Source organism: Callithrix jacchus, chromosome 1 (assembly GCF_049354715.1).
Source record: "Callithrix jacchus isolate 240 chromosome 1, calJac240_pri, whole genome shotgun sequence".
Taxonomy (NCBI): Eukaryota; Metazoa; Chordata; class Mammalia; order Primates; family Cebidae; genus Callithrix; species Callithrix jacchus.
The window spans coordinates 202,127,226-202,144,706 of NC_133502.1; the positions used below are offsets into that span (position 1 = coordinate 202,127,226).

Consider the following 17,481-nt stretch of genomic DNA (forward strand, 5'->3'; position numbering starts at 1 on the left):
CTGTAACCCCAGCTACTGGGGAGGCTGAAGTGGGAGAATCACTTGAACCCAGGAGGCAGAGGTTGCAGCGAGCCAAGATCATGCCATTGCACTCCAACCTGAGCAACAGACTATAAAAAAATAAAATAGGCCGGGCATGGTGGCTCACACCTATAATCCCAGCACTTTGGGAGACCGAGGGGGATGGATCACGATGTCAAGAAATTGAGACCATGGTGAAACCCAGTCTCCACTAAAAAATACAAAAATTAGCTGGGCGTGGTTGTGCACGCCTGTGATCACAGCTACCTGGGAGTCTGAAGCAGAAGAATTGCCTGAAACCGGGAGGCAGAGGTTGCAGTGAGCCAAGATCGTGCCACTGCACTCCAGTCTGGCACCTGGCAACAGAGCAAGACTCTGTCTCAAAAAAAATAATAATAATAAAAAAAAAATTAAAGAATTTTTAATTAACTGATTAAAAAGTATGATTATTTTTAAATAATTTCTTGAGATGGAGTCTCAAAAGTAAATAAATAAATAAATAAATTTTGGGTTTAGACTTGCATCACATCCCGAACATACCTCAGTATGTATATACAGACGTTGCAAAATCCAAAAAAAATATCTGAGACACTTCCAGTTCCAAGCATTTCAGATAAGGGATACTCAACCTACAATGTCAACTCCAGATCCAGACCACTCCTTCTTCATAAAATGAAATTTTGGAGTCCTATTTGAAAATCCAGGAGTGGCCAGGTACAGTGGCTCATACCTGTAATCCCAGTACTTTGGGAGGCTGAGGCCGAAGGATCACTTGAGCCCAGAAGTCTGAGACCAGCCTGGACAATAGAGCAAGATACTAAAAAACTACTGGCATTGGCCAGGCACAGTGGCTCACGCCTATAATCCCAGCACTTTGGGAGGCTGAGGCAGGTGGATCACAAGGTCAACAGATCAAGACCATCCTGGTCAACAAGGTGAAACCCCGTCTCTACTAAAAATACAAAAATTAGCTGGGCATGGTGGTACAGCCTGTAGTCCCAGCTACTTGGGAGGCTGAGGCAGGAGAACTGCTTGAACCCAGGAGGCGGAGGTTGCGGTGAGCTGAGATCCTGCCATTGCACTCCAGTCTGGGTAACAAGAGCAAAACTCCATCTCAAAAAAAAACTACTGGCATTGGTCTTTTATGACTTTAGAAGTGGCAAATTTCTTCCGAATTTATATTCTCTTGGGAAACCTTTGAAGTGTGTGAGAACTTCTTAAAAGCATGCAAGCTCATCATAGGGTGAGTCAACCTCACAAATGCCCAAGGTCAGAAAGATGTCAGCTTGGGTTTAACACTTGAGGGGGCTCATGCAGTTACAGTCATGTGCTACCTACACTCACAAGTACTTTACTAATCTAATAAAGAATGATATTTACAGGGGAAACCAGCAGTGCCATGGGAAACAGAGTGCAGCATACTTTGAAAGTGTAACTTACCTACTACATAATTACCCTTCACCAAAAGGATTTTCTGACATAGTACCAGAAAACTTTTTTTTGTTTAAGGTAGGTTATTACAAAGCCCAAGGTCTATAAAGAGGCCAAAGGGCAGGCACATGGACACGGGTGGGGGCAGACAGATATCTCTTAGGTCAACTGCCACAGCTGGATCTGTATGATCAGTTGACTAAGTCATGGTTTTACAGAACTGTTAGAAATCAAGTGAAGTCCATATACTGGATTCTACAGGAAAAAAACGATCAAAATCAAAGTCCAAAAAAGGATTCTTGAAGGAAATCTATAATGCAGCATGTAATGCCAATGGCAGCAAATATTCCTAGATAAACTGTGTTAGAGTTGGATGGAATCTCACAGTCATGTTTCAACCCAACCTGCTGTTTTACTGTTAAAGACATGGAACCAGACAGAAAGTGACATGTCCCAGTTTACACAGCTACTGCAGCGCATGGTTGGGACTTGCCTTCAGCATCCTGATGCCCCAATCACCATATGTCTATTAGAATGGATTCAGCTGACCTATTAGCAATATGGAGTGGATCACCATTGCATTCCAGGTATCACAAAGCTTCAACTGTCACCACATCTTTTGCCAGGGTATTGAGGCCTATTATTGGTCCTTAGATATTTAGATTTTTTATTTGTTAAATTATGGCTACAAAAAAAGGCAACTGTTAAACTTATACCTTTTTTTTTGAAACAGAGTTTCACTCTTGTTGTCCAGGCTGGATTGCAATGATGTGATCTCAGCTCACTGCAACCTCCACCTCGTGGGTTCAAGTGATTCTCCTGCCTCAGCCTTTAGAGTAACTGGGATTACAGGCACCTGCCATCATGCCCGCCACATTTTTGTATTTTTAGTAGAGACTAGGTTTCACCATGTTGGCCAGGCCGTTTCAAACTCCTAGCCTCAAGTGATCGGTCCTGCTTGGCCTCCCAAAGTGCTGGGATTACAGGCATGAACCACCATGCCCGGCCTCTTTTTTCTGAATGTCTGTTTTACTGAATGTCTCCTCTGAGACAGGCATCATCCTGGGACCGGGAAGCAGAGATGAACAAGATGTTTTGTTATATATCATGCATTCGACAGCAATGCAGGCTGCCCCTATCTTGTGACTATGATGGGAGGAAGCATTATGAGCAATAATGACAAAGGAATTTGATTATTTGTCTGGTTCCTGGTGAGAACTAATCCACATCACAAAAGCTCAATAGTTTCAGCCTTATTCATACTAACAAGGGCAAGAATATCAGAACAGCCAGGATGTCAGCACCAACTCAAACATACACCCTGAGACTTCAACAACAAGGAATTTCTACTCTGAACCCTTGGGAAGACCAAGGTTAGGTCTGGGGACAGAATACAAGCTTGACATGACACCAAAGGTGTAACTCTTATATCTGGCCAAAAGCTACTGGAGACGTGAGCTCCAAGGAAACATATTTGACTTGAAACATTCCAACTTTGACACAACTGGAAGAGTGACAGTTTGCTGGACAAGAACCCCAGGCAGTTCTGCCTCATTCCTACCTCCCAGTGACCAGCGAGTTTGGGTGGAATCTCCAATCCCAGCTTCTCCAGCTCTCGCTCCCTGTACTTCTCATACTGCCGGTACCCTGCATATCCGCCGCCTGTTGCCAACAGAATGGGCAGGGGGCGCAGCAGGAACATGCTTCGGGTAGGGGCAGTGTGGATTTTTCTGGCATCTGTAACAAAAAACATGACAATTTTGAGCCTGAGAGACAAGAATAGGGAAGAGTCATGCAAACACACCAACAGGAGGGTCAGGAAAAGTCAGCGCACCTCAGAGGCCCTCAGCAAAGGTGACTGGGTCTAAGATATCTAGCAGGCAGACATAACCTTGGGCCACTACTGAGACCCTCCTGTCTCCAAATACTGTCAGTAACAACAGGACAGGCATCTTTCCTACAGAATTATAATCCACTTCAATTGCCACTGCAGTCACAAAATGTATTAATAAGATGAAAACACTGAATCACAAAGAGGTTAAGAAATTAATCGGCCAGGCGCGGTGGCTCAAGTTTGTAATCCCAGCACTTTGGGAGGCCAAGGTGGTGGATCATGAGATAAGGAGATCAAGACCATCCTGGTCAACATGGTGAAACCCTGTCTCTACTAAAAATACAAAAAATTAGCTGGTGGCACGTGCCTGTAATGCCAGCTACTCGGGAGGCTGAGGCAGGAGAATTGCCTGAACCCAGGAGGCAGAGGTTGCGGTGAGCCGAGATCGAGCCATTGCACTCCAGCCTGGGTAACGAGCAAAACTCCATCTCAAAAAAATAAAAAAAAGAAACTAATCAAGGCGGCCCAGGTGCATAAACAGGTCTAGAGCTTGAAGTCAAATACCATTTCTCACCCAGGGCTCTTTGATCTTGCTTTTATAATGCAGGCTCAATTTTGATGGGTCACTGATATTATCTCTCAAATGCAAAAATCTCATCAATTCTTACAGGTCAGCAATAAAAAGACAAATAGCCAGGCACAGTGGCTTGCACCTATAGTCCCAGCTACTAGGGAGACTGAGGTGGGAGGATGGCTTGAACCCAAGAGTTCAAGGTTACAGTGAGCTATGATGATGCCACTAGACTCCAGCCTGAGCAACAGAGTGAGACTCAATCAATTAATCAAAATGTGCAAAGAATTTGAATAGACCTTTGTCCAAAGAAAATATACATTGGCCAATAAGCACAAGAAAAAACAGAGTTAAAGATCTGTTATGCATTCAATTGCTGAAAACTCCCCAAAATTCTTACGTTGAAGTTCTCACCCTGAGTACCTTAGAATGTGATTTTACTTGGTTAGAAAGAGGGTCTTTACAGAGGTTATCAAGTTAAAATGAGGTTGCCAAGGTGGGTCCAAATCCAGTATGATGGATATCCTTATAAAAAGGGAAAATCAGCCAGGCGCAGTGGCTCACACCTGTAATCCCAGCACTTTGGGAGGCCCAGGTGGGCAGATCGCAAGGTCAGGAGTTTGAGACTAGCCTGGCCAATATGGTGAAACGCCGCCTCTACTAAAAATACAAAAACTAGCCAGGCGTGGTGGCAGGTGCCTATAGTCCCAGCTACTTGGGAGGCTGAGGCAGAAGAATCACTTGAACCTGGGAGGTGGAGGTTGTAGTGAGCCAAGGTCATGCACTCCAGCCTGGGCAATAGAGCAAGGCTCTGTCTCGGAAAAAGATAATAAAAATTTAAAAAAATAAAAAGGGAAAATCCAGAAACAGACATGCACACAGGGAGAATACCATGTGAAGTTGAAGGCAGAGATTGGAGTGATGCTTCCATATCTAAGGAATGCCAGAGAGCCAGCAAACCACTGGAAGCTGGGCGAGAGGCATGGAACAGGTTCTCTCTCACAGCCCTCCAAAGGAAGCAACCCTGCTGACTCCTTGATGTCAGACATTTACCCTCTAGAATCATGAGACAAACGTCTGCTGTTCAAGCAACCCAGTTTGTGTTCCTTTGTTACAGCAGCCCTAGCAAACTAATACAACATTATTAGTGATCAGGGAAATGCAAACCAAAACCACAATGAGACCCCCTCACACCCATTGGAATGGCTATAATCAAAAAAACAATGAGGCAGGTGTGGTGGCTCATGCCTATAATCCCAGCACTTTGGGAGGCCAAGGTGGGCAGATCACTTGAGACCAGGAGTTTGAGACCAGCCTGGGCAACATAGCAAAACCCCATCTCTACTAAAAATACAAAAATCAGCCAGTATACATGCAGTCTCTACTTGGGGAATGAGACTTGCTTGAACCCAGGAGGTGGAGGTTCAGTAAACCAAGACTGCACCATTGCATTCCAGCCCGGGCAAGAGAGCAAGACTGTCTCAAAATAAAAAGAAAAGCAAAGCTAATGCTTCGGTGATAACTGCATGCCAGGTACTTTCCATACTAATTCATTTAATTCTAACAACAACCCTATGTTTATCCCAATTTACAGATGACCAAACTGAGGCACAGAGAGGGCCCGCACCACCTCTAACTGCTCCTTACCTGTGCGAAAGGCTCTAAAATGCAGCTTCCGTAAGGGCTGTAGGGAGTGGCTCAAGGCAGTGTTCTCACAGTGATGGAAGCTATAACCAAGCAAAAATGAACCATTAAATATTATTCTTAAATTACTGGATTAGTTGGCAAAATTTAAATAACAATATTGTATTAATGTAAATTTCTTGGTTTTGACAATTGTACTGTATGTAAGAAAATGTCCTTGTGGGAGAAAAACTGAAATTTTTTTTTTATTATTTTGTTTTGAGACTCCGTCTCAAAACAAAATAAAATAATGTCACCAAGCTGGAATGCGCTGGTGCGATCTTGGCTCACTGCAAACTCCGTCTCCTGGGTTCCAGTTATTCTCCTGCCTCAGTCTCCCAAGTAGCTGGAATTATAGGAGTGCAACACTATGCTTAGCTAATTTTTGTATTTTTAGTAGAGATGGGGTTTCACCATGTTGGCCAGGATGGTCTCCATCACCTGATCTTGTGATCCACCTGCTTCGGCCTCCCAAAGTGCTGAGATTACATTATTTTTATTTATTTAGAGACAGTCTCACCCTGTTGCCCATACTGGAGTGCAGGGGCACAATCTCAGCTCACTACAACCTCCACCTCCTGGGCTCAAGCAATTCTCCTGCCTCAGCTTCCCAAGAAGCTGGAATTACAGGCATCCACCACCATGCCCAGCTAATTTTTGTATTTTCAGTAGAGACAGGGTTTCACCATTTTGGCCAGGCTGGTCTCAAACTCCTGATCTCATGTGATCCACCAGACTCGGCCTCCCAAAGTGCTGGGATTACAGGTATAAGCCACCTCGCTTGGCCTAGAAATATTTAAAAGCAAACGGTCGACAAGTCAGCAAATTGCTCAGCAAGTGTCTCAGAAAAAAAAAGCATATGTGTACATACACATATACATACAAACAGAGATGGAAAATGATAAAAAAAATAGGGCTGACATTTGAAGAATCTGGGTAAAAGGTATTTAGGAATTCTATGTACTATTTTCATAATGTTCTGTAAGCCTGAAACAACTATAATCACGACCATAATCCTGGCACTGCGGGAGGCTGAGGTAGGCAGATTGCTTGAGCTCCACAGTTCGGGACCAGCCTGGGCAACATGGCGAAACCCCATCCGTACAAAAAATACAAAAATTAGCCAGGCGTGGTGGTATGCGCCTGTAGTCCTAGCTAACCAAAAAGCTGAAGTGGGAAGACTGCCTGAACCCAGGAGTTGGAGGTTGCAGTGAGCCAAAATCTTACCACTGCACTCCAGCCTGGGTGACAGAGTGGGACCGTGCCTTAAAAAAAAAAAAAAAAAAAAAAAAAAACCACACACACCCTTACAGCATGGCACTATTGTAGCTAACATGATGAATCTGATCCTCCTATAGGCAAACAAGGTTTGGATAGAGAAAAAGCATCTTACCATGATGAGCACCACCCCCAAGGCCAGACAGATGTACAGCTATTAACACAATGAAGGGTGTATTTCAGTACATGAAAGTTCTTTCAGTTCTGAACAATGCTCATTTCTTAGACTGAATACTCCCACTATCACAGCAAAAAGCCTAAAACTCTGCTTTCTAAACAGAATTTGAACAGGAAGTGCAAAAACTGACTAAAAGATAAACTGTTGTGTTCTGTACATTGCCGCATTGTGTGTTCCAGAATACTGAAAAACCCCTAACTGAAAGAATGTTTGCAGATTGCTTAACAAGGCTTTGTCTGACAGGAGGAAACAGGAATGGGAGATAATCATTTATGTATCCACCGTAACTGGATGCAGGGCACTCAGGTGGTGTGTTCTGCACGTCCATCTTCCCCTCAGAAACCCCGCCCAAGAACAAAGAGCTTGGCTTTTTGTCCACTGCTGAAGCCCCAGCTCCTGGATCAAATATTGGGAAATGTTTCATTTTATCGGATTGTCCCTATTTTCATATGAACACTGTCATTTCTTCAGTCTTACACAAACACTGTCTACCATTTCTCATTCTTCAGTTCCACTCTACTTTCTGCTCACCTTCATTCCAAGCCTAAAAAGAGCTCTCTATTTCACTGTCACCACTTCCTCACCTCTTAGCCTCTCTTAGTTCCACTCAACAAGGCTTTTGTTCCTATCACACCACTTTATCAAGGTCACCAACAACCTCCATGCTGCCAACACCAATGCATCCACACATCTGAGGGCTCATCTTACTTGATACCTCAGCAGCATGACACAGGTGATCCTTCTCTCCTTGAAACATTCTTTACTGGGCTTTTGGAACCCTGATTTTTCCTCCCATTTCTCTGGTTTCTTCTCAGTCTTTTTGTGAATTCTCCTTTGCTTCCCGACTTTGGATTCTTGCCATGCCCAGGGTTCAGATCTCTTCTCTATCTACACACTCTCCCTAGAGATGCTTATCCAGTCCCATGGTTTTAAAGAACCATCGACTGATGATTTTGCAGTGAGCCAAAATCTCACCACTGCACTCCAGCCTGGATGACAGAGTGGGACACTGCCTTAAAAAAAAAAAAAAAAAAAAAAAAAACGCACACACACACCCTCACAGCATGGCACTATTTTAGCTAACATGTTGAATCTGATCCTCCTATAGACAAACAAGGTTTGTATAGAGAAAAAGCATCTTACCATGATGAGCACCACCCCCAAGACTCCCCCAAGCACCACTCCATTGCTCCTCCAGGGGCTGGCTACCCAGTGTCCCCACTTTGAGTCCTCTCAAACTGAGTCTGTAGAAGACAGGATTCCTGATCCTCTCTAACTTACCTTCAAACTGTTCCTGGTCCAGAGTTCTCTTTCCATGGCAGACTAGCCAGATGTTTACCAAATGCACTTCCTCTTCTGGACACCTGTTAGACTACATTCCCCAGCCTCCCTTGCAGCATGGTGTGGCCATGAGACTGAGTTTGAACCAATGGAATCTGAGGATCATTCAGGCTTCCCAGGCATTGACCCCCAAGCTTTCCCCATCCAGCCTGCTTGGGAAGTCATGTATTAAAGACGGCAAGAAGGCCAGGCTCACACCTGTAATCCTAGCACTTTTGTAGGCCGAGGTGGGTGAATTGCCTGAGCTCAGGAATTTGAGACCAGCCTGGGCAACATGATGAAACCCTGTCTCTACTAAAAGCTAGGTGTGGCAGTAAGCGCCTGGAGTCCCAGCTACTCAGCAGGCTGAGGCAGGAGAACTGCTTGAAACTGGGAGGCAGAGGTTGCAGTGAGCCAAGATAGTGCCACTGCATTCCAGCCTGGGCCACAGAGTGACACTCCATCTCCAAAAAAAAGATAGTAGTAGGCCGGGCACGGTGGCTCACACCTCTAATCCCAGCAATTTGGGAGGCTGAGGCGGGTGGATCACGAGGTCAAGAGATCGAGACCATCCTGGTCAACATGGTGAAACCCCGTCTCTACTAAAAAAAATACAAAAATTAGCTGGGCATGGTGGCGCGTGCCTGTAGTCCCAGCTACTCGGGAGGCTGAGGCAGGAGAATTGCTTGAACCCAGGAGGCGGAGGTTGCGGTGAGCCTGTATCGCGCCATTGCACTCTAGCCTGGGTAATAAGAGTGAAACTCCGTCTCAAAAAAAAAAAAAGATGGCAGGAGACTGGGTGGCTGAACATCGCTTGGAAAACAGCTGCCCTGCCAAAAGCACCCAATGGGACTTTACAAAAGTGAGAAATAAACTTCTACTGTGTTAAGCCACTAAGAATGCTGAAACGGGTTTAATCTGTTATAGTACCAATATTACTATAACTGACATACCGGGTAAAAAAAAGGTACCACCATTCACCCACCCAGTCACTCAAGTATGACCTTTTTTTTTTTTTTTTTTTTTTTTTGAGACGGAGTTTCACTCTTGTTGCCTAGGCTGGAGTGCGATGGTGTAATTTCAGCTCACCGCAACCTCTGCCTTCTGGGTTGAAGCAACTCTCCTGCCTCAGCCTTCCGAGTAGCTGGGATTACAGGCGTGCACGACCATGCCCGGCTAATTTTGTATTTTCAGTAGAGACAGGGTTTCTCCATGTTGGTCAGGCTGATCTCAAACTCCCAACCTCAGCTGATCCGCCCACCTTGGCCTCCCAACGTGCTGGGATTATAGGCATGAGCCACTGCGCCCAGCCTGGCTAGTTTTTAATTATTTTATAGAGATGAGGTCTTGCCAGGAGGCTGAGGCAGGAGAATTGCCTGAACCCAAGAGGCAGAGGTTGCCATGAGCTGAGATCACGCCATTGCACTCCAGCCTGGGTAACAAGAGTGAAACTCTGTCTCAAAAAAAAAAAAAAAGAGATGAGGTCTTGCCATCTGGCCCAGACTGGTCTCGAATTCCTGGGCTCAAGTGATCCTCCCACCACAGCCTCCCAAAGGGCTGGGATTACAGGTGTAAGACACTGTGCCAGGCAAGGACTCATACTTTTGTGATTTTCTTTCTGAGATGGAGTCTCACTCTGTCACCCAGGCTGGAGTGTAGTGGCACTATCTCAGCTCACTGCAACCTCCGCCTGCTGGGTTCACACGATTCTCCTGCCTCAGCCTTCTGAGTAGCTAAGATTACAGGTACACACCACCACAACTGGCTAATTTTTGTATATTTTTTAGCAGAGACAGGGTTTCACCATGTTGGCCAGGCTGGTCTCAAACTCCTGACCTCAAGTGATCCACCTGCCTTGGCCTCCCAAAGTGCTAGGATTACAGGTGTGAGCCACCATGCCTGGCCTAGAACTCATTTTTAAGTCCTTCTTTCTCATCATCCACGTTCAATCCACTGGAAAGGCATGAAAACTACCATTAAAATATCTCGTGGCCAGGCACGGTGGCCAAAGTAATCTTTTTTTTTTGAATGGAGTCTCGCTCTGTAGCCCAGGTTGGAGTGCAATGGCGCAATCATGGCTCACTGCAACCTCTGCCTCCCAGATTCAAGCAATTCTCCTTCCTCAGCTTCCTGAGTAGCTGGGCTTACAAGAGTGCATCACCATGCCAAGCTAACTTTTTGTATTTTTAGTAGAGACAGGGTTTTTTGGCCAGGCTGGTCTTGAACTTCCGACCTCAAGTGATCTACCCACCTCGGCCTCTACCCACCAAAGTGCTGGGATTACAGGCTCAAGCCACCGTGCCCAGTCCCATTTTATTTTTTTTGATACTCATTAACCATCCCCACTTCCTCCCATCCCCCCACTACCTTTCCAGCTTCTGATAACCATCTTTCTACTACTTCCATTAGTTCGACTGTTTTAATTTTCAGCTCCCACAAATAAGTGAGAACATGCAAAGTTTGTTTTTCTGTTGAGCAGTAACTTTTTTTTTTTGTGATGGAATTTCACTCTTGTTGCCCCGGATGGAGTGCAATGGCACGATCTCAGCTCACCGCCACCTCTACCTCCCAGGTTCAAGCAATTCTCCTGCCTCAGCTTCTCCAGCAGCTGGGATTACAGGCATGCACCACCATGCCCAGCTAATTTTGTATTTACAGTAGAGACAGGGTTTCTCCATGTTGGTCAGGTTGGTCTCAAACTCCCAACCTCAGGTGATCTGCCCACCTTGGCGTCCCGAAGTGCTGGGATTATAGACATGAGCCACCACACCTGGCCAGCACTAACTTCTTAATTATCTTGCTTTCTTTTTCTTCATAGCATTTCTCATTAACCAACATGAATGGATTCTACATATATTCCGTTGTTTACTGTATGTATACCTCAATGAACGCTGGGGTTTATCTGTGTTCTCACTGGCCTTCAATCTCAACAGTGAGAGTACACCCCAGAAAGATGAATGAATGGGTTCAACCAGATGTCTCTTCTACATGCAATCTATATTGTATCCTGCAAGTAGGCCATTAAAGCCCACAATTAAGCACTCCAGTCTGCCTGTGCCACTTACTAGCAGTTGTGTGACCTTAGGAAATTTCTTAACTAATCTCAAGCCTCAGTTTCTCCAACAGCAAAAACAAAACTCATCTCATTAGAAGACAATCATGTAAAACCTTAGCCCAGGGCCTGGCACCTAGTTACGCATTGTTATTATTATTAAAACTAAGAGTTGCTCTTTGAGGAAGACTAGCTGTTGCAGATTGCTGGTCCGCATGTTCCTGCTCCGGACTCACTGCTGTGTGCTCTTGCTGAGGAATAAGTTGGTCAGGAAGCTGTGCAGCAGCCATGGCTTTTAAGGATACTGAAAAACACCCGTGGAGCCAGAGGTGGCAGTTCACTGAATTCGAATCACTCTAACAAGCTGCAGTGAAAAATCCCTGGAGAAGGTGTGTGCTGACTTGATCAGAGGAGCAAAGGAAAAGAATCGCAAAGTGAAAGGACCAGTTCGGATGCCTACCCAGACTTTGAGAATGACAAGAAAAGCACCTTGTGGTGAAGGTTCTAAGACATGGGATCTTTTCCATATGAGAATCCACAAGTGAGTCACTGACTTGCACCGTCCTTCTGAGATTGTTAAGCAAATGACTTCCATTAGTACTGAGCCAAGAGTTGAGGTGGAAGTCACCACTGCAGATGCTTAAGTCAGCTATTTTAATAAATTACCAGTTGTTAAAAAAAAAAAAAGTAGAGTTGATATTCAGCTGGCATACACTGGAATGTTCATATCAATCATTTATAACCAGCATTCATACTCACTAGTCTGTCTCCATGGTGTCCTGGTTGTAAGTTTTTTATTTTTATTTTTGAGACAGGGTGTCTGTCACCCAGGCTGGAATGCAGTGGTGAAATCACAGCTCACCGCAGCCTCGACCTCCTGGGCTCAAGTGAACCTCCCACCTTAGATTCCCAAGTAGATGGAACCACAGACGTGCACCCAGCTATTTTTTGTAGAGACGAGGTCTCACTATGTTGCTCAGGTTGGTCTCAAACTCTTGGGCTCAAGCAATTCTCTTGCCTTGGCCTTCCAAAGTGTTAAGATTACAGGTATAAGCCACCAAACTGGCCAGTTGCACTATTTTTTCTTGTTTTTTTTTTTTTAGACAGGGTCTCACTCTGTTGCCCACTCTGGTGTGGAGTGGCATGATTTTGGCTCACTGCAGCCTCAACCTCCTGGGCTCAGGTGATCCTCCTACCTCAGCCTCTCAAGTAGCTGGGACTGCAGGTATGCATCACCATGCCCAGCTAATTTTTGTATTTTTTTTGTACAGATAGGGTTTTATCATGTTGCCCAGGCTAGTCTTGAACTCCTGAGCTCACGCAATCCACCTGCCTTAGCCTCTCAAAGTGCTAGGATTACAGGTATGAGCCACCAAGCAGCCTAAGACATTTTTAACATCACCCCTAGTAGTAACATTTTACCTATAGTCCTTATGTCTCACTTGCTTTCTAAAGCTGTGAGAGTTCTCCTAAAACGGAACTGGCTTTGTCCTATATTCCACTTTGTATTACAAGTACATAGTGAAGTGTTTCCTCTCCTACTAAACTGTAAAGTTTCGTGAACACAAGGCCTATTTCAAATGTTTTTAAATTCATTTCTCTCCTCCTCCCTTCTCTCTTCTCCATGGTCCCTTGACACTGGTTTGCAGTGGCAGGGATGCCATAAATATTTCTAAAATGGAAGTCATACACGAGAAACTACTTCCTAGATACTACTGTCCATACTTGCCCAAACCTAAGAATCAACCTGTAAAAACTACACTTGCCGGGGTTCCAACTTATATCTACTGAATCTGAAATTGGCAGCAGGATGGGGACTTATCTGGAATCCTCTGTGTTTTTTGTTTTTGTTTTTGTGGTTTTTTTTTGTTCTTTTGAGATGGAGTCTCGCTCTGTCGTCCAGGCTGGAGTGCAGTGGTGCAATCTTGGCTCACTGCAACCTCCACCTCCCAGGTACATGTGATTCACCTGCCTCGTCCTCCCGAGTAGCTGGGACTACAGGTGCATACCACCACACCCAGCTAATTTTTGTATTTTTAATAGAGACGAGATTTCTCCACGTTGGGCAGGATGGTCTCAATCTCCTGACCTCGTGATCCACCCACCTCGGCCTCCCAAAGGGCTGGATTACACGCGTGAGCCACCGTGCCCGGCCGTGACGCTTTCATAACAAGACCAATGATAGTTTCTGTTCCCTCTTAATCCAAATCCAGTGTCCTTCTCCTCCCAAAACTACAATATAAGCCTATAAAATAGTGAAGCCAGAGTTTGAACATACGTCTCTGACTCCAAAAACCATGTTCTGATAAACGCTGATAAAAGAAACCCTGCAGGAAACACACAAGTGTGGCGCATCTCTCAAATCTTAGCTCTCTGAAATGACACCAGGCAGCCAACTCTGAGTCACAGCTACCAACATTTTAATCCATTTTTCGGCAGTCCAGATGCTCTAAGCTATTTTCTGTATAATAACTGCCCTCAGGTGGGCAGCCTGAGAGAAAGATCGTCGCGTGAGAGACAGGTACCTTGACGGAGGTCTTTCTCTGCTACAAACTGGCTGCGTGAACTTGAGCAAATCCCTCCCTCTCTCGGAGCCTCAATCTCGTTAGCTCCAAAGAGAAAGAGAGGGACTTGGAAAACCCCTCAAGTCTCTTAAATTTCTAAGAACCTAACAGCTGGGAGTCACAAGGGTAACCAAGACTAGCCACTTAACAGGCTGTTTTGAGATTACCTAATCTAATCCTCTCGCTTCAAAGACTAAGATCCAGAAATGAAGGTTGCCTGACTCTCAATCTAGTGCCCTTCCCACAGGACATCGCTTCTTCTACGAAAACGAACACGAGAAAATGGCATCTGAACATCTGAAAGCCTGCCTCGACTCAAGTGACGGACAGGTAGCCTATTTCATCTGGATTTTGTCACTCCTGAACTTCCACCTAGCTGGAAAGGGCAAAGCGAGAGCCTCTACACCACACCCTAACTAGATCCGGACCGCCTCACGCAGTAGCAGTCGCACCTACTCTTAAGCTCGAGGTGAAGGAGGCTCCGTCTCCACCCGAGCTCGCCTGAGAGCGAGTCTGCAACAGAGGAACACCTGTCTCCGAGCCCCGACTTGGCCCAGGTTGCCCCACGCCCCAAGGCAGTCTCCCCGCGCTGCTATACCTGCTCCGCCACGGCGCGACCCTGTGCGGCAATCGCAAGCACCAGTGCCCCACGGACGTCGCCATCTTGTCTCCTCCTTCTCAGCGAGCCACACCCCCTTCATACTCTGGGCGCACGCCTATGGCGTCACAAATCTCGAGTTCACCAGGCCAATGAAGAAAGCCGAAGGCTGGGCGCGGAATCACTCCGCCCCGTGGCTACTCCCCACCCCACCAGCCTGGCACCTCCAGAGCCAGGGGAACTGGTGCCGGCGGTGGAGCTGTCGGTTTCGCTAAACCTGGGCTCGGTCGCAACGCTACCACTCCTCCTCCTTCCCTCTGGCGTGCCTTTCCGCATATGCCTGGAAAATCTGAGTCATCCAAGGCCCAAGAATGTCGTTTCAAGTGATCGAACTTGCTCATTTTACAGATGGGGAAACTGGACATCCATGACTCAGCTCTCCTTTTTTTAATCGCCAGAGTGTGTCGTGAGCACTTTGCATGCATGGTGTCATATCATTCTTACCTCCTACCACTGTGCTGCCAGAGAGACCGGAGGCAAACAGTCGTCAAATTCGGTGCCTGCTGCTTGCTCTTGAAAAGGTTCCTATCTTCAATTGTAAGAGGAAAACCCGTTTTTGATCATCTGCTACTTTTTACTGAGCACTGACTAGAGACTGGCAGCTAGGCCTGAGGCATTATCCCCGTTTTTAAAATGAGGTACCTGAGGCTCAGGAAGATTAAGCAACATCTTCAAGGGTACATAAAGGTCACATGCTCAAAGGCTATAAAATAGTGAAGCCAGACTTTGAACATATTCTCTGACTCCAAAAACCATGTTCTAAACATTCTTTCTTTTAAACCCTTTGCCTAGAATCTGGCAGAATTTGGGTTTGAAAACTGAAGGAATGCAGCCTTACTTTTTCCTCTGCTAAGCTGATAATCACAATTGCCTTCACCCGGCATTTGACACAGGAGGAGGGATATGCTGCCTGCGTTATTTCTGTGAAGTTTGCTTAAGTTCAACTAGGGCATACTCAGCTCCAACAGAGGGCTTAAAAGGCACCAGGTTTGGTATGGGGGAAAATACCTCGCTTTGTTTACAAAAGTCTGAAAAAAAAAACGTTTACAATTGGTTTTGGCCAGGTGCAGTAGCTCACTCCTGTAATCCCCACTCTTTGGGAGGCTGAGTTGGGAGAATGGCTTGAGCCAAGGAGTTTGAGACCAGCCTGGACAATGTAGTGAGACTCCATTTCTATTGGGAAAAAAAAAAAAAGGCCAGGCGCAGTGGCTCACACCTATAATACCAGCACTTTGGGAGGCCAAGGCAGGCATATCACCTGAGGTCAGGAGTTTGAGATAAGCCTGGCCAACATGGTGAAACCCCATCTCTACTAAAAATACAAAAATTAGCTGGGCATGGTGGCATGTGCCTGTAATCCCAGCTACTCCAAAGGCTGAGGCACAAGAATCGCCTTAACCCAGGAGGTGAAGGTTGCAGTGAGCTGTGATTGTGACATTGCAACAGAGTGAGACTTCATCTCACTCACACACACAAAAAGCTGGGCACAGTGGCTTACAGTTATAATTCCATCACTTTAGGTGGCTGAAGCAGGCAGATCACCTGAGGTCAAGAGTTTGAGACGACCGTGATCACCATGGAGAAACCCCATCTCTATTAAAAATTTTAAAAAAATTAGCTGGACATAGTGGCATATGCCTATAATCCCAGCTACTTGGGAGGCTGAGGCAGGAGAATCGCTTGAACCAGGGAGGCTGAGGTTGCAGTGAGCCGAGATCACGCCATTGCCCTCTGGCCTGAGCAATGAGTGAAACTCCATCTCAAAAAAAATTTTTTTTTGTTTAATTGCTTTTACTATCCCGTTGAGAGTAGTAAACCAGCAGGAAATGGAAAATTATTTCAAAATGAAGTACATTGGGAAAACTAAATATCCACATGTAAAACATAAAGTGGACCTTTATCTTACACCATATACAAAAATTCATTCAAAATGGATCAGAGACCTAAAGTGAAGAGTTAAAAATATAACATTCTTAGAAAAAAACATAGGGGAAATCTTCATGACACTGGATTGAAAAGCACAGCCAACGATAACAAAAACAACAAAAAGATAAACTTCAAAATTAAAACATTTTCGCATGGAACACTACTATCAAGCCAGTGAAAAGATGCCAGATGCGGTGGCTCACACCTGTAATCCCAACACTTTTGGAGGCCGAGGCAGGCGGATCATTTGAGGTCAGGAGTTCTAGACCAGCCTGACCAACATGGAGAAACCCCGTCGCTACTAAAAATACAAAATTAGCCGGGCATTGTGGCACGCGCCTGTAATCCCAGCTACGCGGGAGGCTGAGGCAGTAAAATCACTTGAACTGGGGAGGCAGAGGTTGCAGTGAGCCGAGATCGCACCATTGCACTCCAGCCTGGGCAACAAGAGCAAAACTCTGTTTCAGAGAGAGAGAGAGAGAGAAGAGACAACCCACAGAATGAGAGAAAATGTTTGCCAATCATGTATTTGTCTAATAAGAATGATTTGCTCGTTACTGTCATGTAGAGTGGTGGGAAAGAGCCTATTTTTCCAAGCTTACAGGACAAGTAATAAATAAATGACTCACTGAATGCTTTTATTTATTTATTTTTTATTTTTTTTATTTTTTTTTTTAATTTTTATTGGATTTTAGGTTTTGGGGTACATGAGCAGAGCATGCAAGACAGTTGCGCAGGAACACACATGGCAGTGTGCTTTTCTTTCCTTCTCCCCTTCACCCACATTTGGCATTTCTCCCCAGGCTATCCCTCCCCACCTCCCCCTCCCACTGGCCCTCCCCTTTTCCCCCCAATAGACCCCAGTGTTTAGTGCTCCCCTTTCTGTGTCCATCTGTTCTCATTTTTCATCACCCGCCTATGAGTGAGAATATGCGGTGTTTCATTTTCTGTTCTTGTGTCAGTTT

At 45.4% G+C, this 17,481-nt stretch overlaps 1 protein-coding gene and 1 pseudogene across 3 annotated transcripts in view; one reads left to right on the top strand and one right to left on the bottom strand.

Moving 5' to 3' along the window:
• PISD (phosphatidylserine decarboxylase) overlaps positions 1–14,604 on the bottom strand; it is a 41,389-nt gene extending 26,785 nt beyond the window's left edge. For all 3 annotated transcript variants that reach the window (XM_078338872.1, XM_017979300.4, XM_054240376.2), the window contains exons 1-3: positions 14,531–14,604; positions 5,505–5,584; positions 3,014–3,189 (exon numbers count right to left, since the gene is read on the bottom strand). In XM_078338872.1, the coding sequence (XP_078194998.1) occupies positions 3,014–3,189; positions 5,505–5,584; positions 14,531–14,595 (321 nt within the window). In that variant the 5' untranslated portion in view covers positions 14,596–14,604. The remainder of the gene's footprint in view (positions 1–3,013; positions 3,190–5,504; positions 5,585–14,530) is intronic.
• Positions 11,525–12,028, top strand: LOC118146782 (small ribosomal subunit protein uS10 pseudogene; annotated as a pseudogene).
• Positions 14,605–17,481: the final 2,877 nt, after the last annotated feature.